Genomic DNA, 23,998 nt, shown 5'->3' on the forward strand with positions numbered 1-23,998 from the left:
ATTTATGGATGGATTTCGTTCAAACTTGGTACATACATTAGACATTACGGGTTCCTGATGCACGTAATTTTATTTTTCAGATCAGATTCAAAATGGCTGTCTGGTGGCCATTTTGTTTTAATGAATGGGTTTTCAGACCCATATGTCTGACTTGTTTTGTCTGATGATGTTCAAATTTTTAATATTCATTATACATCATGTCACAGATATACGGATATATTGGTTTGATGATCTTTTTCAAAGTGTGCTATTTTTGTGCTAAAAAAATCCTCGAATATCAAGCATTTCTTGCATTTATGGATGGATTTTGTTCAAACTTATAACACACGTTAGACATTACAGGTTCCTGATGCATGTCATTTTATTTTCAGATTGGATTCAAAATAGCTGACTGGCGGCCATTTTGTTTTAATGATTGGGCTTCTAGAGCCATATCTCTTAAATACTTTGACTGATTGTATTCAAATTTTATATATTCGTTATACATCATGTTATATATATATATATATATACATGAATGCTGTTCCAGAGCAATATCTCAATATGGACAAGTACTTGTTTGAGGATCAGATACAAATGTCAATCATTTTAATGTTAAAAAAATCATATTCCTGACATGGTTATATTCCAGCTATATTACTATAAACATAACTACCGGTATATATCTCAAATTTGATAACTAACGGGGACTGTGCCATGCATGGCTTGTTCTATATAGTGTTGTACTGGGAAATGGCCAGTTTGCATAGACAGTGTGATAGGGTATTTGATACTCAAAGAAGAACTTCACCATCTGATGAACTTTACAGTTGCGAAGTTTGGTCAAACTATGTAGGTTATTATAAATTTACAGTAATCCATATAAAATGGACAATTGTAGCAGTTTACAAGCAAGAAATGGACATGACAAGGTTTATGGGAATAATGTGCTACAAAACATGAGTCGCATGACCAAGACTGGTATAATAGTTATATTTTGTGAACAAAGCATTATTGTTACTATGGTAATGATATTGTGACAAGTGTAACTATTGTGGGACTCCCTTGTACATTGGAGCTGGCAGCCTAAACACTCATTTTCTGTGATATTGCATACCTAAGGAAATGTCATGTTTAAAATTTACCACACTGGCACACCATAAAACCTCACACACGCACTGGTAATCAGAGTGTAAGTCCATTGGCACAAGTAAACATACGCTAAAACAAAAGGGGAAAGCACATTAAAAACATGATAGCAAAGATGCACCCAACTAATATCAATGGTTATGATGTCTAACAGAAGCAATGCTAAATACTCAAACACTGTGAATGAAATTGAATGACTGTGAATGAAATTTTATTTCACCAGAAACGGTGTATACATTGAGTAGTAAATTATAAATAAATAAATACTTAAAATTAATAATAGTAGTTATTACAATGATAGTAATATAGTGTGTATTTTTGTTTCTGGTGGGGTCACAGAAATAGCTTATTCAAGCTAGTCAAGTCTGTGACCTACTTGATCCAAGATGTATAATAAAGTAATGATAAGCTTATATGCACAAGACATAGTTATAGCGTGTAATGAATACTACGGTATAATACATAAAGCAATACAGAAACGCTCACAATCTCTGATAAAATAAAACAACGTAACATACAAATACACATAATATTGATAGGAAAGTAAAATTTACATATCTTCTAGAAGATACCTTTTTAAGTGGCATTTGAAAGACTGTCTATTTTGTATACTTTTTATGCGATCAGGTAGTGAGTTCCAGTGTTTAGTGGAAGCGTATTTCAGAGTATGTTGATTTAATGTGAGATTGACCTTGGGAGTATAATAGTTTTCGCCTGCAGCATATCTTGTAGGGTAATTATGGGGTAGTGTATTTATCAATACTATGGGCATATTGCTTCTTCTTTAAGTCAAAAACGAACAAACAGGTTTGTAATATACAGAGCTTATTAATATTTAAAATACCAATGAGATTTGAAGAGAGGAGCGGTATGGGAACGAAAGTCAAAAAATGAGATGAGGCGGACAATTTTCTTTTGTAGAAGCGTAATTGGATTTAATAGCATTGAATAAGTATTTCCCCAAATCTCTATACAGTAAGTAATGTGTGCCAATATCAATGAGTTATCTAGCTAGAGTATATATTTAGGAACATAGTGTCGAATTTGAGAAATGATTCCAATTTTGGGGGCAATTATTTTCCTGACTTTGTCAATGTGGGATTTCCAATTGATATGATGATCAATTGAAATTCCCAAATAGTTAGTTGATAGAACCCCCTCAATTGGAGTTCCCTGGATAAGCAGACTTCCCTCGGTGTTAACAACTCGTTGTGCTGCTTTAATAATCATATAATTTGTTTTCTGTATATTTATTGTGAGTTTGTTAGCACTGCACCATTCGCAGACTCTTTGAAAGTCATTGCTGATATCGGAAAGATTGATTTGGCTGTCTTTGAGGAATTTAAATAGATTTGCATCATCTGCGAAGAGCCGAAAACTAAAGGCGTTGGTTGAATTTGCAATGTCATTAATATAGACTAGGAATAGAATAGGACCCAAAATCGACCCTTGAGGGACGCCACATTTGATTAGATTGTATGATGATGAAATGTTATTTAAAGTAACTGATTGGTGGCGATTGTAAAGATAGTCTCTAAACCATAAAAGTGGGAGACCCTAATGCCATAATGCTCTACGGTAATTTGGAAATGAGGATGTCATGGTTAATAGTGTCAAATGCCTTTTTGAGATCAACAAAAATGACAAAGGTGATGGATCCATTGTCGAGGTTTGCAGCTATGTCTGAAAGCGAGTCTGCAAGAGCAAGCTTGGGACTGTGTTTTTTTACGAAAACCAAATTGGGTGTTTATCATTATATGTTTTTTTTCTAAGTAGTCAATAAATTGTTTATTTACAAGCGATTCAATAGTTTTGCAAAAATTGGTAAAATGGAAATTGGACGATAATTACTGACATTTGTTACCGAACCTTTTTTGAAGATTGGGGTAATTTTTGCGATCTTGAGCGGGTCGGAAAATTTTCCTTGGCTCAATGAACAATTGATAACGTGGGCTAAGGGACCAGAGATAATGTCTGCAGCATGGATAACTTGTTTGGGGTAAATTTGGTCATGCCCAGGCGATTTAGTGATGTAATTGTATTTAAAACATCTTGTTTGCAAACTGGACGAAAGAAAAAAGAGCTTTGGAAATTTCCGCTTAAATATTTTCTAAAATTGTTTGGCGGGCAATTGATATTGGCAGCGAGATTGGGCCCAATGTTGGTGAAGTACGAGTTGAAACTATCTGCAATGTCTAAACTGTCAGTTATTGTTTTGTTTAGCGTAGTGCAATACAGTTTCTGAGGGGCCATTTTCGTTAGTTTTATTTAGAATTTCATTGACCACTTGCCACGTTTTACTCGTGTTACCATTCGCAGATGATACACCATTTTTGCTGACTTGAGGAGTTTTGTCAATGTGTTTCTATACATTTTATATTTATTTTTGAGTTCAGTGTTTTGTGGGCGTTTCCTCATTTTACTAAATAAGTTATATTTTGTATGAATTGATTTAATTAGGGCTTTAGATATCCAAGGTTTGCGGGGACTTTTGTGTGATTTTATAATTTTTTTTACCTGTACATGCTTTAATGATATACCATGAAAAATGTCATAAAAAGCAGAATAAGCTTGATTGGAATCTGAACAAGTGTACACTTGTTGCCACGATGCCGCACTCAAATCGGCCAAGAAATCATGTTGGTTGTAATTGTTGAAATCATATTTTATAAATGTAGTGTGTTTTAAAAACGTGTTTGAATTGTTGTATAATGCCAAAGATTGGGTAGTGGTCCGAAATATCCGATTGAATAGTGCCACTGTCGATAAAGTAGTCTGTGATATTTGTGAGTAAGTGGTCAATGATTGAACTTGTGTTATTTGTTACTCTGGTTGGGGTAGTAATTATCTGGGAGAAATTGTATGAATTTAGAAGTGTAAGGTAATTATTGGCAGATGCCGAATCTTTGGACGTATCAATGTTCACGTCACCAAGGATTAAACAATGCTTGCCCTGTGCAACCAAATGATCGAGACATACCTCCAAACTGTCAATGAATTCATGACAGGAGTGTTGGGTTTACGGTAATTAACACCTATGATTAGTTTGTTATTAATGAGCGCCTCAACAAAGATCAATTCTGAGTGGGCGATTTTCATTGCGCTAATACATGTAACGTTCAAAGAGCTGTGAGTATACAGTGCTACTCCCCCGCCAAGTAAGTTATCCAGATCACATGTAATCAAATTATAAGGGATACTATAAAGAATAGGATTTGAGGTGGAGTTTAACCAGGTTTCTGTAATACCCATAAATAAAGGTGGGTGGTTTAAAATGCTGAGAAAGGAAACAAAATCATCAAAATGCTTTGTGAGTGATCTAATATTTAGATGCAAAAAAGAAGTTGACTGTTAAAAAAGTCTATACCTGAGTTGAACTGTTCTACAGTGTAGGATTTACAGTAAGTGTTGTAATTGATTGCTGGTAATTCTGATTTTAAGTTCATTGAGGAATGGATGGATGGCTAGGTGGATGGACATGGTTGTACTGGTTACACAATGTGTTCGATGTCATCAATCTTTGAAATACGTATTGCGTTGTCTCCGTTGTTTTTCCTTACAAGTATATTCCCATTCTGTGTCCATATGTATTTCCATTGCTTTGCTTTGCGTTGTTGATTTGTTAAAAAGAACAGGTGTTTGTTTGCTGGCGTGAGGTTTTCATTAATGAAAATAGTGTTATGTCCGGGTAATGCCATATCTTGGGTAGTTTTGTTTCGTAATTGTTTTCGTGAAGCATATAGTTCATTTCTAACTGCGCCTGGTGAATTTGACTATAATTGGTGCTGGTTCTTGATTATGACGGGTTGATCTGCTACCTTGACAACAATTTCATCTGTTTTTTCCCTTTCCTATTCGGGTATACCAGATATCTCTATGTTGTTTCGTCGTGTATATTGTTGCAGGTCGCTGAGATCATCCTAGTTCTTTGTTCTCTTCCCTCAGTGCCGTCATTTGTTCTTTGAAATCGTCAAAGAAATTACTCACATAGGTCACGCAAGCTTGAAGATCAGTAATACTGGCTCTAGCGTAGTTAATTTATCTACCTTTGCTGTGATCATAGCTAGTGTTTTCACAATGTTGTCAAGCTGTGTTGTCTCAGATCGTTGCTCGTCATTTTTCCTTTGTTTACCATTGTTTTTCGCCATGTTGTCAGTTGAACTTGGAGTAGTACTTACGGGAAAACGATTTGATTGACATTTTTTGCACAGTTGAAGGTCGCCTTGGCATAAAGTTGTACCACGCGTTTTACCGCAATCCACACACTTCATTCTTGTAAGGATTGCAGAAAATACTTGCGCAAATATGGACATCTCTATAACTTTGCAGGCCTCGTGTTAAAAATCAGTGTGCTTGTAAAACTGCCAATACATTTTTAATATCACCACGCTTTAGCCCAATCAAGTCTCTGCGACCATGTCTCTTGTAACACCAAAAACAAAAGTGTTCAGAATAACAAATGCCAATCTACTTGTAATAATTTCTGTTATGCGGGAATAACTTAGCTGTTTGTTGGCATGAACTAAAGAGCTCTTTTCGGGGATCCCTGCAACACAATTTGTTACTGATCAAGTAGTAATACCAATGCGGGAAATATTGACAACATTACTGTGTTTATACTGATCATTCTTACTAATGGTAATACAAATGTGTGATTCTGAAAAAACAATATCGGACAATGACTTTGAGATTGTGTTCAATCTGCTCTTTATTTGCTTTGTACTTTATTGTACTTTCTTTATCTCGTCCATCTGAACTTGAGCACTCTGTGAACCTATCTTGAGTGAAACCAGTTAATGGATGGATTGCAGCAATTGTTTATTCGAAGGAGCTGCAGTAAAGGTGACAGACTGATCTTGCATAGTGTTGGAACATGAATGCAAAGAGCTGAAAAGCTGCTAAATTAGTGATACATGGGGAAAAAACACTAATGGTCCAGTTGTGTAATAAAGTTTTTATAAATAAATACTTTAGCCAAATTACAAAGGACCATGTGTTGTATTTTAACACACAATTACTTAAAGGGCGGTAGTCGCCGCGTCGCGTCCTGTTCGATATGAGACTCATAGCGACGTATACAACCCGTGTAAAATACATTGTTTATTTACATGAAATTCGAACACGCGCTGCGCAACGACCACCGCGCTTTAAAACATACATTTCAGGAAAATAAAAAATACTAGTTATAAAAAAATGTTTTACAGAAACAATATCAAACATAAACTATGTCAAAATTCATAATCAGTCAAGTCAGAAGAAAAATAACTGTTAAAAATATTGCAGTGCGGGTGAAACCAAACTCACAATGAAATAGTTTGTTAGAAACTTTACTGCATGTAATCTTCTTTCAGCATTTTGTGTAGGGGTTTTTCTCATCTTTATTTTTTTCAATCATCATTTTTGAAACTCCCAACCCTGTCAATAGAACCTGTTTGTAACATTTCTAACTGACGTTGTGCTCTTCTTAGTAAAAACTCAATCCTCAGAGTATCTGTCCTCGGTATGTCCATGTTACTACGGAATTCATTCTGAATGTGAATTTTGGCACCTGGTTTTGTAGAGGCCACTCTCAGTAACTGCCTGTATATGGCTAGTACCTGCTTTTGTAGTTTACTGTGTCTCACCATCATTGCATTGAAGAAAAGCAGAGGTTTAAAAAAACTGAAAATAAAGAAAATTTGTTTATTATTAGACTGTATCTTTAAAAAAGTGCATTTAAATTTTATTTGAAAATCAGTTTTTCAGTTGATTCATCCCAATTCACTTTTGTTCCAATTCCCATTGGTCCCGATACACATTCGTGCCTTTGTCTTCGGTTAGGCTTATGATCTAGTGCAGGGTGACTTTCTTTTTATATTGGCAACAAAACAATCATACATACAAGTGAAAAGCGCAACATGTCCTTGCAACAATATTTACTGTGTTTCCAATATTCAGAAATTACCAGTATTACAATTTTTTAGAACATTAATTAATTACACTATAATCTTGAAATAAAAATAACTTAATTTGACAATTGACACATTAACCTCTTGTCATACAATAAACGACTGGGGTTTATCCTTTAGTAAAGTTTGCTGTTAGGTAGGACCTTGTTGCACATATTAGACCAGTTAGTATCAGTTAGTATTAGTAAGTAACTTTATTGCATCCTTAGAAATACATGTACAATGTTTCTATCTGTTAATAGTTGTGTTCACATACAGCTCCTTAGCATGGGCTAAGAGGTCAAATTCCTGAGCCTGTGCTAAGAAAACGTGCATGAACACTAAGCATGGGCTAAGGAATGCTGAGTATGGGTAAAATCTGATTCGATTTTAAGACGTGCTCCAGACCTTTAGCACAGACTAACAAAGTGTGAGCGAATGCTTAGTCCAGGGCCCTCTGTGGCAACCTTTGGGTGTGAATATTAGCACATGATCAAATATATCCAACTTTCTCATTTCCAAAATGGCAACCAAGCGACAAAGATACAAAAGCTTTACTGGGTATATGGAAAGACAGCGAAATCTTGAGACAGTTGGACTCTTTGCAGAGAAACAGAAAAAAATGCTTACCAGGATATGCAAGCTAAATTTAGAAGTGTTTGGATTTTTCATTAACAGCCCATGCTAAGGACTGGCCCTCCTAGTGTGTAGATGCAGTGGCGTTCAGCCAAAATGCAAACATGTGAGATTAGCCTAGTCAGCTTAAATCATAGCCATACTTCTCGTGTAGCGTGAAAACTACTAATAATAAAGATTAGTTGTGATTACTATTCAATAAAGCTAATGATATGATCCCAGCATTTGAAAATAAACATGCAGAGAAAAAATTCATGGAATTGTTACAGAATGAAAACATTATTATACCAGAGGTACATTACTTGGGGTTTGCAACTACGGTGACATGATACCAAGATCCCATTTCAATCTCGCTCTCGCATAAGCATTCCAACTCAGAAAAATGCGAATGCGCATGCCCAAGGTAACTAGGATACTGGAATGTCCAGGTACGATGACTTTATTTTCTGTACATTTTTGATGTATTAAATTTTTTTCACTATGAGTGTGGTAATACATGTTTTATTGATTATTACAAACCGCCTATTTCATGTTTGAAGGTCGTAGCATCAGTCTCGCTATCTACGAGATAAGACTTGAATGGGATCTTGACATGATGTCACCATACAGTACTATGCGCGTTGCAAACCCCAAGTAATGTACCTCTGATTATACCAGTAGCACAGTTTATAAGTAAAAGCTTTGAAGTCAGGAAGCAGGATCTTAGTTGACATCTTAATGCCTGCTGTCAATTTAGTAATTTTATATAGTTAGTATTTTAGAGATTTTGTATTATTTAGTAATTTAGTGATTGTATTTGTTATTCAGTATATTGTTTTTTATATATATATATATTTTTTTTTTCTCCTTGTACTTTGTGACCATTTTATTTCCCTCCCGGGATTGTTTAAGAGTCAATATTAAAGTAAATAAAAAAAGGAAAGCAAGTATATGTTTGCCATTGTACGTAGGTATTCACATTTTGGTAGGTATTCATATTTTAGAACAAATGAGCACAGATTGTCGTTATAATAGATGTATAATATAGTTAAATGCTTTATCATAAAGAAAAAATACAACTACGGATCTGTGCACAGACTATTCAGAAAATTCCGTCACGCTGACCCGCCGACTATGATCTGTGGCTTCTTGATTTTGTCGTCTTACATGAAAAATGTCACTGTTTCAATAACTCACATGTATATTTGTTGTTATCTGAATAAAAGCATCACTGCTGATTCCACCAACCATGTACTGCCATGAATACCAGTCATAAAGCACCAGGACTCAGGAATACACCAGTCAATCAGCTGATGAACAGGAAGTGTACTTGCATTGTGGGAAAAGACAAGATGGCTGCGTTCATTTGATTATGTACATGTGATAATGTTTATTGTCTTTGGTTTATCACAGCTTCTGTTATTATCTACATTGACTGTGCATTGACCCCGCGATTTTGTGCCGATGGATACATTATCAACTAAGACCGGATTCATTGCAGTTCATGTAGGTATGTAGTGTTTATCAACGAAAATTCATTGAACTACAGAAGCAAGGTGGAATATGTCCACGGCATTGTCAGAGCACAGGGAGCCCAGGAACTATGATCAACTGTACGCACTCCCTATGAGCGCGGGGGGGGGGGGGTATCGGCTGGTATCTAGTGTAAGAAATAGACAAGGGATGAAGGCTCCAGCCAGCTCACATTTTTTAAACTCGAAAAAACAGACGAAAAGAATGAAAAATAAAATCAAAAAAAAATACCAGGTTGAAGAATATTAGTTGCTCCTTCGAATTTCGCCAAAGCCTTACCTACATTTTACCGATATCTGAAGAATAAATCAAGAAAACTACACAAATTGACTCCATTTAGGAATTCCTAACGGTTTGCCCGAACGCACGGCACAGTTGGAGGCGTGGCCTGTTCAGCATTTGTCAACAACCAATCACAAGGCTGGTTACGAACCATGTCGAGGTCACGACTCGGTTAGCCTTGCTCAACTGTATTGAAGATACTACTAGTACTACACACATTATAAACTTCATGAATATGAGTGACTACAACAAATTTTTAAAATTAATGGGTGGTATTTGATTAAATATGTTGATTAAATATTTTAAAAATTATAAATTAATATAAACATGTAGACATGTTAACTGAATAAGCTGATTATGTCAGTCTGTTTTAAAATGTTTATTGACTAATTAGCATAATTACAACATTAATTTAAATACATATATACACTGATAATTGATAATTTACAATTAACTGTTACAGGTGAACTTTCACCCCACTAAATTTTCTTTCAGAGACTAATTTGACGTGGTCATCACACATCACACTGAAAATATACACGAAAACTTGTTGAATGATACCATACATCGTTAGTCCCCACATTTGGTTTCAAAATGTATATTTGCTGTGTATGGCTACAGTGCTTGAACCTTATTGTCTCCCATGTCTCCTGTAGGTGCAGGATATCATTCACCATCTAAAAGTGAAGAATACAAGAAAGCATGTCAGCATGCATGTCAACAAGTATGAACTTATTAATACATCTATGTGCGTGTGTTATGTCCTAGTTTTGACATAATAGGGATTTAAAGGCATCTGTAAAGTACTGTGAGCAGAATTGTTGAGGTGTACATGTAGCTATTGATTCACAGTGCAAAATGACTGTCTGCTGAAGTACAAAAACACTCTATGAGTAAATAAAGAAAACCTGCTTATAAACTGAGTTTTTCACTGTTGACATGATTCATTGCAATGCTATATTCCTTCAGACAATGAAGTTGATTAAAGAGGGTAACACTGCTGTTGATGCTGTGATGAATGCCATAGCTATATTAGAGGTAAATACATGTACGTACTATACTTTCTTTGTAATTACGAGGTATGTAAATCTGTCGAAATGGACATAGTGCGAGTGGTTAGTGCTAGTAGCACTAATCCGAAAAACTACTAGATCTAGTGCTAAAATGGCACTAGATCTAGTGCAAAAACGGCACTAGATCTAGTGCTAAAATGTACATAGTGCGAGTGGCATTGATATTGCGTTGTCAACGACGTCAAGACATCCCGTGATTCTCTGAAAATAAATTAATATTTACGTAAAATTGTTGTATCTTTCATTCATTGGAAATGTGCTACAGTGGGAAAATTGAGAATGTCATTGTCCACGTTTGTTGTAATACTAATAGACCTTTGGAACAACGCGATCGGCCGGGAAACTAGCTGAAACAGTGAAACTGCAGGTCGAACTGCGCAATTTTTACAAATTGTGAATAGATATACTGTATGAAATGGTATCGTGGGGAAGTCCCGGGTCCCAGTAAAGCTTGGTGGGTTGTGCGTGTACTGCGATTTTCACGCAATCCTGTTGTTACATTGTATCATGGAGGAACTAACGGAATATGATGTAACCTCGCCGATTTTTTAATTAGTCCCCGTTCGGACGCAGTCCGAAAACGGGGACTTATGTTTTGCCCTGTGTGCGTCCGTCCGTCCGTGCGTCCGTCCGTCCGTGATCACCTGTATCTCGAACATGCATGGACCGATTAAGTTCAAACTTCACTCATACATCACACATTATATGGGACATATGCACATGCATTTTTTTCATGATCCGATTAACGATAGCCGAATAGCGGCCATTTTAAGGCCGAAAATGCATCAAAATCGCACATTTTCACCATTCCGGACCCGGATCTCAGTTATGCATGGACGGATTTTGTTCAAATTTGGTACATACATTAAACATAATAGGACCTTGATGCACGTCATTTTTTTTTTGAATCGGGTTCGAAATGGCCGACTGGCGGCCATTTTGTTTTAAAGAATTCAGTTCTGGATCCGTATCTGAGACATGCTTGGATTGATCGAGTTCAAACTTCACACACACAAGATACATCATGTCACAAATATGTATGTGCATTTGTTTCATGATCTCATTAACGATAGCCAAATGGCAGCCGCTTTAAGGCCGAAAATGCATTGAAATCGCACATTTTCACCATTCCGGACCCGGATCTCAGTTATGCATGGACGGATTTCATTCAAATTTGGTACATACATTAAACATAATAGGACCTTGATGCACGTCATTTTTTTTTTCGGATCAAGTTCGAAATAGCCGACTGGCGGCCATTTTGTTTTAAAGAATTCAGTTCTGGATCCGTATCCGAGACATGTCTGGATTGATCAAGTTCAAACTTCACACACACAAGGTACATCATGTCACAAATATGTATGTGCATTTGTTTCATGATCTCATTAACGATAGCCAAATGGGGGCCGCTTTAAGGCCGAAAATGCATTGAAATCGCACATTTTCACCATTCCGGACCCATATCTCAGTTATGCATGGATGGATTTTGTTCAAATTTGGTACATACATTAGACATAATAGGACCTTGATGCACGTCATTTTTTTTTTCGGATCAAGTTCGAAATAGCCGACTGGCGGCCATTTTGTTTTAAAGAATTCAGTTCTGGATCCGTATCCGAGACATGTCTGGATTGATCAAGTTCAAACTTCACACACACAAGGTACATCATGTCACAAATATGTATGTGCATTTGTTTCATGATCTCATTAACGATAGCCAAATGGGGGCCGCTTTAAGGCCGAAATGCATTGAAATCACACTTTTTCACCATTCCGGACCCATATCTCAGTTATGCATGGATGGATTTTGTTCAAATTTGGTACATACATTAAACATAATAGGACCTTGATGCACGTCATTTTTTTTTTTCGGATCAAGTTCGAAATAGCCGACTGGCGGCCATTTTGTTTTAAAGAATTCAGTTCTGGATCCGTATCCGAGACATGTCTGGATTGATCAAGTTCAAACTTCACACACACAAGGTACATCATGTCACAAATATGTATGTGCATTTGTTTCATGATCTCATTAACGATAGCCAAATGGGGGCCGCTTTAAGGCCGAAAATGCATTGAAATCGCACATTTTCACCATTCCGGACCCATATCTCAGTTATGCATGGATGGATTTTGTTCAAATTTGGTACATACATTAAACATAATAGGACCTTGATGCACGTCTTTTTTTTTTTTCGGATCAAGTTCGAAATGGCCGACTGGCGGCCATTTTGTTAAAGAATTCAGTTCTGGATCCGTATCCAAGACATGTCTGGATTGATCAAGTTCAAACTTCACACACACATGGTACATCATGTCACAAATAGATATGTGCATTTGTTTCATGATCTGCTTAACAATAGCGGAATGATGGCCAATTTAAGGCCGAAAATGCATCAAAATCACGTATTTTCACAATTCCAGAACCGGATCTCAGTCATGCATGGATGGATTTTGTTCAGATTTAGCACAATGTGTTGTACATATGCAGGTGCATTTCGGTCATGATCTGCTTTGAATGTATATGTCACTCAAATATGAACGGAACGGGGACGTGTCATTGACAATGACTTGTTTTTTAACGTGATCATATTATGTATGTCTAGACACTTTCTCTGCAATAATATTTTTTAGAAGCCCTTAGGATTTTTTGTTGTAGACTCTCGAAATCTTGTTCTTGTTACAGTTGCTAATAATTAAAACATGTGAAGTAACAAGTTCATCTGTTGAATTTCCGGTTGTGAAATACGTATTTTAACCCTCACAGCTAAACAAACCCAGTGTATGGTCGCGTTAAAAAAAATGGGACCAAGAAATCGTCCAGGGCGATTTTTCGGCAGTTTTTAAATTTATTTTTTAAAATATTTTGTCGTAATTTATCGGACATTTCAATCGTTCCTGACGCCTAAATCAGTCTATTTAAGTTTTTATTCAAGAGCGTGTTTATTTTGACTAGCGTAAGCTCTGTTTGGACAAAGAGCTGTTATCACTGTAAACAATGTGAAATTATTCTTCTTATGCTAAGTTCATCTTTGAAAACAACTATTTTTTTATTTAAAAAAAAATCATACCATTTTCCCATCAAAATCCAAGCCAAAAGAGCGTACTACAACATCGTCAAATCTCTTCCGCGTTGCGTTCAATAACATTAACATATTTAAATGAGCTATGGTGATTTGAACGCGTTGGCATCGTCCAGCATTTTGATTGGTTAATTTGCGATTTGACCTATTAGCTCAACTCATGCAAGAGAAGCGCATGGCGGATACCCTACCGCATCGACCGTTTATATCATTTGCTTACAATGAAACTAAGTTGAATTTTATTTGAATTTCATAAAAATTATCGAATTTTTTTTTTTTTGCGTTATTATAATCACTACTGACTAATAATCAACGTTTGTGAAACGTACTACGTAGCATGTCCGGATTGAGCATCTGTGATCGCTTGCCGGGATTGTTAATGCCGTTGTGTTCGTTTTTATTAGAAACGTCGTTTAAAATATACTTTTGTTACCAATAAAATAAAAACAAATGTATTTGAAAAATGACACTGGGCGACACTTTAATGACATTTCAGGTGGTCTACTTTTTAATTCAGCATAATTATTAATTATTGTTAATTCTGCAATAGTTTCTTTCGTCTTGGGTGGCCCAACTCACGGCGTAGAAAGTCTGTGTAGTTGGATACAATGAAAATGTCCCCCCAAAATATTTGATTATTTTTTTTTTATATTTTGAACCCCAAATAAGCGCACATCAGCCGTGAAATCCCCAGGGCGATTTTTCGGATGGGCGAATTTACGGCAGAATCCGGTATTATATAAAGAAAGTATTATTATGGACATCTCACGCATATTGCCAATGTTTTATACTGTTTGCAGTTTGCATATGAAAGTGGTTGTTGATGCCCCTCCTATTATTCGACGTCGTTGACAATGCGATAACAATGCCACTCGCACTGTGCACATTTTAGCACTAGATCTAGTGCCATTTTAGCGCTAGATCTAGTGCCATTTTAGCACTAGATCTAGTACTTTTTCGGATTAGTGCTACTAGCACTAACCACTCGCACTACGCCCATTTCGATACATTTACATACATGTAATTGCACATTGTTTGTAACATGCTTGATACAATATTAACATATGTATATTTATACTAACAGAAGATGCCTTTCAAGTGGCCAATTAAGCCTCTTAACTGGCTTATTTCCTTTTGTTTCAACCCAAGTTAATCCTGATAAGGATATTGTCTAGCTCATCTTTGATGTCCATGATAGTTTGCGATTGTTTACACAAGTAACGAGTTAGCAGACTATGATATAACCTCACTGATTTTTAACGTGACCATAAAATGTATGTGCATTATGAAACGACCATCGGATGTGTGCACTCGGTTTGTTTAGGTGTGACAGGTCAAAATACGTACATGTATTTCACAACCAGAAATTCAACAGATGAACGTTTGATTTCACATGTTTTCATTATTAGCAATTGTAACAAGAACAAGATTTTGAGCGTCTACAACAAAAATCCCTAAGAACTCCTAAAATAATAATATCGCAGAGAAATTGTCTAGGCATGCCCTTCTTTTGATACTATCTTTTCTGGTGGTGTTCGCCGATGCCTGGTGGTCGCAAATTTTAAACTGTTTTGGGCGTCAAACCCACACACTGACACTGGTACCATTGAATAATGCAATCATTGTCACAGGCAGTCTTGATTACGTCTCATCACCATGGCATTACAAATACAAAAAGATTCATGATAGCTCATCAGTTGTTCTTCAATCGATGTTATATCTGCCAATTTTCTATTCCAACTTGATGTCATTGTCAATCTTGTGCATGTGCAGCTTGTCTATCCTGCTACTGAACATGCTCCGAATATTACCGAATGCTCGAGATTACAGTGTAGCATAACCCATTGTAAGAAAGTGCCAAGAGCTAACAAAAACCAATGTTTGTGAACAAACATTGACAAACAATCTTACGGTAAAGCTAAAACAATAGCGTCTTGGCTCCTTCCGTTACTACCTTCCATGCATATACCATGGAACTATAGGGTTTATAGTTCCATGCATATACTAAGGCATTGGATTCTGCCTGACAATACATTATCTCCCCATATAGGATTATCCATGTACTAATGCAGGCATTGGATCCTGCCTGACAATGGATGGTACTGTGGAATGTGATGCAAGTATAATGGATGCAACTACTTTAGGATATGGAGCTGTTGGTGCGATCAAAGGTACACATAACTACTCTGAATGCCAGATGGATTATTTACTGGTAATCAATCAATTATTACAAGTACAAGTTGTATAATCTGGGATATATTGCATGTGTTCATGTATGTAATCAGCAAGCATTACTGAAAATCAGTGTTCTCCACGCGTTGAACTATATTTTCCAATCGCAATAGGGTTCACTAATAATAATTGATGTTCATGAACAGCAATCTTTCCTGCAAATGAGCCAGAACGATGTCCAGAGTATGCACTCACAAATTTCAATAATTGCATTAATTGATACATGGGTTATGGAATATCAAATACATGACCCTACATTATCAGATTCATTAAACTTGTGTAGTAATTAACTACTCTAATTAAATAAATCTGATATTGTTGGGTTATTCATTAGATACCCTCTATATATTGAAGATTTCATGAATTAATCTTTGTAATATAATGTACAAATGTTTGTTTTACCTAAATGAGTTCAGTTCATTTTCATTGATCGTATGTTAAAAGCAGTATAATTTTTCTCTAGTTTATTCCATGCCCCTTTATCAAACATAATGAAGATAAAGAGAAATGACACAATCTAAAGTAGTGTTAATATGTTGCAGGTATAAAGAATCCAATAAAAGTGGCACATTGTTTGCTGACTGAAGAAAACAAAGGCTTGTTATCACTTGGAAGAGTTCCCCCATGGTAGGGCATTGCATTTATTGTGACATTTTGACTGTGTCTAATTGGGTACATAGAATAGAGAGAATTCTCTTGCTACAGTAATAACACTGCAATAGGTTGTAGATGTTGGCGGACATGCAGGAAATGAAATGAGGGACTTAAGTTGTTGGTTCTGTGTAGGTATTCATCTGTCTGTTCATCCAACATGATTTCTTTGATACACCTTAAGCAATTGTGTTCAAATCTGGTACAAAAACAAGACATTACAAAAGACATTTTTCCATTGATTTGTTTTTCATTTTGTATTTGCCTCCCCCCCCCCTCAATAAAACAAAAAATAACCATTCGAAGATCAACCATTAAAAAATCATCAAAATCAAGCTCTTCTGCCATTCCATAACCAGATCTTGGTCATGTATAATAGGATTTTGTTCAAATTGCTGCACATCATTTTGTTTTTCAAATCAGATTCAGAATGACTGGTTGTTGATCATTTTGTTTTATTGACTGCTGTTTCAGAGCTATATCTTTGACATGCCTTGACCAATCATGTTCAAATGTCATATATACATTGTATATCATATTCCACATAATTATTATTTTTTTTTTTTGATGACCAGATTCAGGATAGCAGTTACTTTAATCTTGAAAATTAATCAAAATCAAGTATTTTTGCCATAACAGAACTTGATCTTGGTCGTGTAATGACGGATAAACCTATTTGATTTATAAGCACATTAACACAGTGTAAATTTAAGATAATAATCTGGTACCCATTCACATGTCAACATTAGGAGATTTTGAAAATTATACTTTTATATCAAAAGTAATGCTAATTTATTTATTAAGCATTCCTAAATTGTCCTAAATTTTAACTTATATTTTATTGTTCACTATTGTGTAAGAAGTACCACCCATTTTAGGTGTGTCAAATGTAAATGATTTTTAAATATATTACCTAAGCATTCATGCAGTTTGTGTATTGTTTTTTCAATAATAGTTTTCTAACTGGCGATGGGGCATATACCTGGGCCAAAGAACATGGAATTGAAGAAATTCATCCAGATAAAATGATCACAGAGAATGCATTGTCATCCTTTAAGAAATACAGACAAAAACTACTTACATGTACTAAAAGAGACTGTGCATCCACTGGAAATGTGCATAAAAAGAGGAAAACAGATATGGTGGTATGATTACTAATAATTCTATACCTGCATGCAGTGACAACAAATAAACTTTGAGTTAAATAATTTCAAGGATGCTCTGCTTCTTTAGTAAAAAATTGCATACTTCTAAAGAAATGTGAATTGCAGCTTATCACTCATGAAATTAATGGGTGGATATTAAAGCTTAAAGAGGCACTTCCAGTTAAGCCTAATCTCACAACAAATTTACTTTCTGGATTAAAATTACAATGGATTACAAAAGATAGATTAACAACATAAACAATAGTGTCCCATGATTTTTTGGTGCAATCCATGGGATTGAGCGGTTCCCCTTTAACAATGTTGGAAAGTGGCATGATTGGAAAAGTTGTTTTCACATAATTTTGTCTTTTTTTTCAGTGTATAGATAATGAGCTTTTGGACACAGTTGGAGCTATATCTATTGATTGTCATGGCAACATTAGTAGTGCTGTTTCTAGTGGAGGTATATCACTAAAACAACCTGGTAGAGTAGGACAGGTGCGTAAATTAGAAAATGATAACATATTAATATTTATCTTTATCTAATATAATAGTAATTTTTAACAAAATCATATGTGTCAATTTCATAGTGACATGTTTTTGCTGTCAGTTAATGGATGTTCTGCTGCATATTTTACACCAATATCAAAAGTCAATATCATCCAATTATGTATGATTCAACACGCAGATACCATGAGTTGTGGGTTTGGTTAAATAGCTTAATCTTTATAATAATTAGTCCTTGTCAGATGTAATCTGAAACCAGCACTTGTGTTTTGGGTTCCGTTTGTGAGACGTATTTTTACAGACTTTTCTCGATTGATTTTGTTGGCATGTGGCAAGTCATAATGGCAGACCAATCGGTATACATGCTGATTAGTTTTTTAGCTCCGCTGTCGACTTTGTCGAGCGGAGCTTATCATATGAGTGATTGTCCGTCGTCCGTGTCAATGTTTTACTTTTTCGACTTCTTCTTGAAAACTACAAGCCTGAATGCTTTGATACTTGGTGTATATGTACCTTGGGTAGACCTCTCTTAGGTTTGTTCATTTCATATTGATATCTTCAATTCTCTAATTTTGGTGAATATTTTTGTCATTTTTGTAAAAAGTGATATTTTCGACTTCTTGTTAAAAAACGCAAGTGCAATTGCTTTGATATTACATATATAGGTACTACATGTGGACCTCTCTCAGATTTGTTCATTTTGTAATGATATCTTTAATTCTCTAATTTTGGTGAATATTTTTATCATTTTTGGTAAAAAGTGATATTTTCGACTTTTTGTTAAAAACCGCAAGTCCAATTGCTTTGATACTACATATATATGTACTACATGTGAACCTCTCTCAGATTTGTTTATTTCGTGATGATATCTTCAATTCTCTAATTTTGGTGAATATTTTGGTCATTTTTGGTAGAAAGTGATATTTTTGACTTCTTGTTAAAAACTGTAAGTCCGATTGCTTTGATACTATACATATTGTTCATTTTCTAATGATGTCTTCAGTTCTTTAATTGAAATGTGCATTGCTAACAGCGGAGCTATCTCAGCCGATAGGCTGCTTGTTTGTTTTGATACACTGGTTAGTGTACATTAGTAATACGATTTTAACGGTACTGTATGAGAAAGCCAGTCTGTGATGACACCAGACGTAGAAATGAGAAAAAAGTACTTTTATTTTGGTAATCTCCCAAAATATGATGCAACATCCAAAACATCATCCAGAACGATCTTTTAGATAAATGTAATTGGTAATTGTTTTCTTCTAACATAATGTGCTATTACATGCATCACAAGCAAGGATGTGGATACTGATCAAACTGAATATTTATCTTTAGTACAAATCGGATAATCTTGCCAATTATGAGTCATACAAAGACATAATATAATTGTCACTGATAAAAAATATATGAATATTATTATAGGCAGCAGTGTATGGATGTGGTTGCTGGGCAATGAAGTTATCAACTACATCAGTGGCTTCAAGTACAACAGGTGAGTTCTCACTGAGTGCCACAATCCCTAAACATCATGTGCTGTTAGCTAAATAAGGGCAGTCATTTAATGTTTAAGTTACAACACAACCAAATTTTAGTCCAGTCAAAAATGTGATTGCATTTTTTTGCACAGTGTGATGATGTAAGTTTATTATGGTTCATGGTTAATATACACATTTGAAGAAAACGAAATAACAATAATTATTATATTTCAATTATGACAATTTGTTCTGTTTTATATATATTGTATATAATTGTTGAAGGTTGTGGAGAACACCTATTGAAGACAATGCTGGCAAGAAAATGTGTTGAATCAGCACTGGGTAGTGAATGTTTAGATCAAGCCATCAGGAAAGTGTTTCAGTGTGATTTTCTAGGCAAGTCATGTCTGATTATTTCCTATTACATTGATTTGTAAAGTTTAGAGTAGTACAGATGTGATACATGAGATGTGGAATGAACAGTCTTAAAGCATTCACAAAATTAATATTCAAAATAAATGATATATGGAACTCAAGGTCAAGAGTGATCTCAAGTTCAAAAAGTGAGCATATCCTGCCCTATTGAAAGCATGTACCATAGATCTATCAAGTAGTCAATTCATGAGGGGGCCTTCTACATAGAACGAATGATGTTGAAACAAATGGAGATCATCTGCCGAGGTAATTTCTTGTATTTTGACATCATTTTATGATAACTGCCATAAAAACACTTGAACGTCATTATGAGAAATATATGCACCATATGCAAGAGAAAGAGATACTACTACAAAGGAAAAGGAGATTACTACAAATATAAGGAAAATTGATGATCGTAAATCAAAGTCATCTCTCTTATACAGTTATACTAGAAATGTTACTTTACAGTCAAATTCAAAGAGGACATTAAAATATGAGAAAGAAGAATTTGATTTTGTGCTTTCTTTGATTTCAAGTTCAGATGGATATGTTATAAAATGAAAATTATTGGTTAAAGGATTGTTATAGAAAGTACATCAGTCAAATTAATAGATTTGTTGACATTTACATACTGATACATGATTCAAAGCTTGCTGTTTGTGAGGTATATCTATACATGTAGATTCAATGTTTCAAAAAATAGATACAATTTTGTGTCACCTGCATTAACATATAAAACTCAATGCCATCAAATGCATTACCATACGTCACATTCCATCAGTTTGATATTTTCTTCCAGATTCTCCCTTTCTCACCAATGTACACAGAAAACATGGTGGTGCCTTAGTATTGAGGTATGAACACAATAAAGCAGAGTTGATATCTGCCCATACTACTGATAGTATGTGTATTGGATATATGTCGTCTTCCGATAGTAAACCCAAGGTAAATTATCCTTACCACAAACAGTATCTGTTTCAGATATGTATTATCATCCTATAGTATTATCATCATATAGTAAACCTAAGCTAAAATACCCTTACTGACCCTAAATGTCAAATTCTTTAGACCACAGTTTTAAAGAGCTTTATAATCCTATAATCCAACCTATTAATCCAAAGGTTCTATGATGTCATCAATGTCAATTATTTTGATTATTTCTTGGTATGATAGAGATCATACACTATTAGTTGCAAGGTACATGTATGTATGCACTAACTTCAGTATTTCTGTAAACTGTAAGTACATCTGGCCCTATTAGTCTCTATTTGAATGAAGTGTCTGTGTGGCCATCCATATCACACACATGCTTGGATTGGTCAAAATCAGACTTCACTGGCATCCATTTTGTTTCCAATAATGTAGTTCTGGATTCATACATCCGACATGCCTGGTCTGATCAAGTTCAAACTTCACACATACACATGTACATCAGAAGTTGTATCGGACATTTACACATGCATTTGTTCCATGAACCATTTCAAGATGGCCAACTGTCATCATGTTAAGGTACATAATGTTCAAAAATTGCCCCAATTGCACCATTTCGATCTCAGTAGTGCATTGTCAGATTCTGTAATGCACGCCATTCTATTTTTGGCCATTTTGTTTCAAAGCATGCCGTTCCGAAACCATATATTCGACATGCTTGCACCAATCACACATACATATATCTACTAGTATGTCATTATCAGTGACTAGTTTATTATATGGACAATCCATCCACTATACTAATATTCTCGCACACAGAACCATCAATTTTAGTGGAACTTAATTATGAAAATCCATCTGCTGTCCAAAAAGAATAAGTGTTTTTGGATGATTAGAATCAGTATTGACAGAGATTTATACTTGTACTTATACTTGAGTGTGTACAAGACATGAATCAGTATCTTGCAAAATATCTGAACACTGTGGTGTGCTATGATGTGTGATTAAGTCTCATTAGTCATTAGTGATCAACATTTTTCGAAAGATCTGTGAAGATTTCAGTCATGAGGCACTAATGAATGACAAGAACTAAATATTTGTTAATTGCTCACTTTGCTGTAAAATAACCTTTTGTGCGAGCATTAACTCGATCACAATATGATAGGTAGTATCATATAATTAATCATTCAACATAAATAATAATTTGGGTTATGAAAAAAAATATGTGTCTACTGTTATTTATTTTCAGACAAGAATCTCTCGTCTTCCAGAGACAGGAATTGCCGGCCAATCACTTGCAATAGAGGGACTAATATCCAGTGTTGGATAGACCTTTTATCTACATGCTCTTTCATTTTGAGCAACTAGAATAAAACTTATGATGGAATAACAATTATGAGTGGTTAACCTGAGTGACAATGCAGCATTGGCCAGATTATAGAATAACCAATATAAGTGGTTTATTGGTTTGTCAATTCAGCATCGACCAGTTCACTTTAGTGAGCTACATAGTTAACAATTGCAGACGTGGAAGTGGAATTTACGACCATATAACTTTTGTCAACATACCTGGCATACCGTAATATGCGAATGAAAGCCAGGCCATGTGCCTATTATATTTCTGATATATCTGGCTTTGAGCTATTGACTCTGTAGTAAAACCTGTCCCATTCACACTATCATAATGTATGTAGTTCATGCAGGAAATGATAAATATATACATGTAAAGTTGAACTAGACACTTGGAATATCTTAAGAATTTAGCTGTAATTGTATTATTCAAGCTAATAAAAATTGGTGAAAGCTGTAGGGTCGATAAATAATATACAGACAATTGTACCGAGGACGTCCAGGGACTAGGATTACCTACACAACAAGTCATTGAAAATGACACAGTCCCCGTTAAGTTCTCTTTGTGCTCGTCATATTAAAGCGGAGGGGTTGTCGCGAGCGTGTCCTTGAAACTTGAGTTCCAAGTGGCGTATACAACAGATTGTTTATTTACATCAAAGCACGTGTTTCGTGTCATAGTAATATGGCCAAAATAAAAACAGCCGTTATTCAGCCATCTTTGATCTGATTATGAAACACACTGATATGTATGATGTATGTGCCAAATACGAATGAAAATGGTACATAAATTGTGGAAATATAGTAGTAAGGCCAAAAAGTCAGATGGCTGTCAATCGGCCATCCTTGACCATATTTTGAAACAAATTGTCATGGATATGCATCCTAACATGTATAAAGTACATGTATGTGCCAAATTTGAATGAAAACTGACAGAGCACGTCCAAGATACCGCATAAAAAAACAAAAACAAGATGCCTGCCAGTCGACCATCTCTGATCCATCATGGACATGTATCCTAACATGTATAATCTATGTACCAAGTTTGAATGACAACTGACAAAGCATGTCCAAAATACAACATTTTCAAAAAACAAGATGGCTGCCAGTCGGCCATTTTGAATCGAATCGCTAAACCACTGCATGTGCATATGTCCCACATAAGGTACTAGGCACATGCAAAGAATGAACGGAATCGGTCCACAGGATTCTGAAATATGACGTTGGATAGACTGACACAGGGACAGACGGACACACGGATGGACAGACTTAGGAACTCATGGACGGTCGGGGACATGTATCCTAACATGTATGATCTATGTAGTAAATTTGAATGAAAACTGACAAAGCATGTCCAAAATACGACATTTTCAAAAAACAAGATGGCTGCCAGTCAGCCATCTTTGATCCAATTGTGAAATAAATCATCATGGACATGTATCCTAACATGTATAATCTATGTACCAAGTTTGAATGAAAACTGACAAAGCATGTCCAAAATACAACATTTTCAAAAAACAAGATGGCTGCCAGTCGGCCATTTTGAATCGAATCGCTAAACCACTGCATGTGCATATGTCCCACATAAGGTACTAGGCACATGCAAAGAATGAACGGAATCGGTCCACAGGATTCTGAAATATGACGTTGGAT

At 35.4% G+C, this 23,998-nt stretch overlaps 2 protein-coding genes across 3 annotated transcripts; one reads left to right on the forward strand and one right to left on the reverse strand.

Annotated features, from left to right (window-relative positions):
• Positions 1-5,811: 5,811 nt before the first annotated feature.
• LOC144356550 (succinate dehydrogenase assembly factor 1, mitochondrial-like) lies at positions 5,812-9,591 on the reverse strand. Of its 2 annotated transcripts, XM_085491282.1 has the most exons (3): positions 9,483-9,589; positions 8,868-8,999; positions 5,812-6,789 (listed from the first exon to the last, which is right to left on the reverse strand). In XM_085491282.1, the coding sequence occupies exon 3, from the start codon at positions 6,756-6,758 to the stop codon at positions 6,516-6,518; it is 243 nt and encodes an 80-aa protein (XP_085347408.1). In that variant the 5' UTR covers positions 6,759-6,789; positions 8,868-8,999; positions 9,483-9,589; the 3' UTR covers positions 5,812-6,515. The 2 variants fall into 2 exon arrangements, with proteins under 2 accessions (XP_085347408.1, XP_085347412.1); XM_085491286.1 differs by lacking the exon at positions 8,868-8,999 and having other exon boundaries at positions 9,483-9,591.
• Positions 9,006-22,804, forward strand: LOC102802431 (threonine aspartase 1-like). Its single transcript, XM_006819430.3, has 11 exons — positions 9,006-9,180; positions 10,142-10,209; positions 10,455-10,523; positions 15,689-15,809; positions 16,413-16,497; positions 17,477-17,666; positions 18,045-18,164; positions 19,596-19,665; positions 19,931-20,044; positions 20,865-21,010; positions 22,245-22,804. Exons 1-11 carry the CDS (start codon positions 9,135-9,137, stop codon positions 22,323-22,325), a joined length of 1,110 nt encoding a protein of 369 aa, XP_006819493.2. The 5' UTR covers positions 9,006-9,134; the 3' UTR covers positions 22,326-22,804.
• The last annotated feature ends 1,194 nt before the right edge of the window (positions 22,805-23,998 follow it).

This window comes from Saccoglossus kowalevskii, chromosome 2 (genome assembly GCF_978046115.1).
Source record: "Saccoglossus kowalevskii chromosome 2, keSacKowa6.1, whole genome shotgun sequence".
NCBI classification, from domain to species: Eukaryota; Metazoa; Hemichordata; class Enteropneusta; family Harrimaniidae; genus Saccoglossus; species Saccoglossus kowalevskii.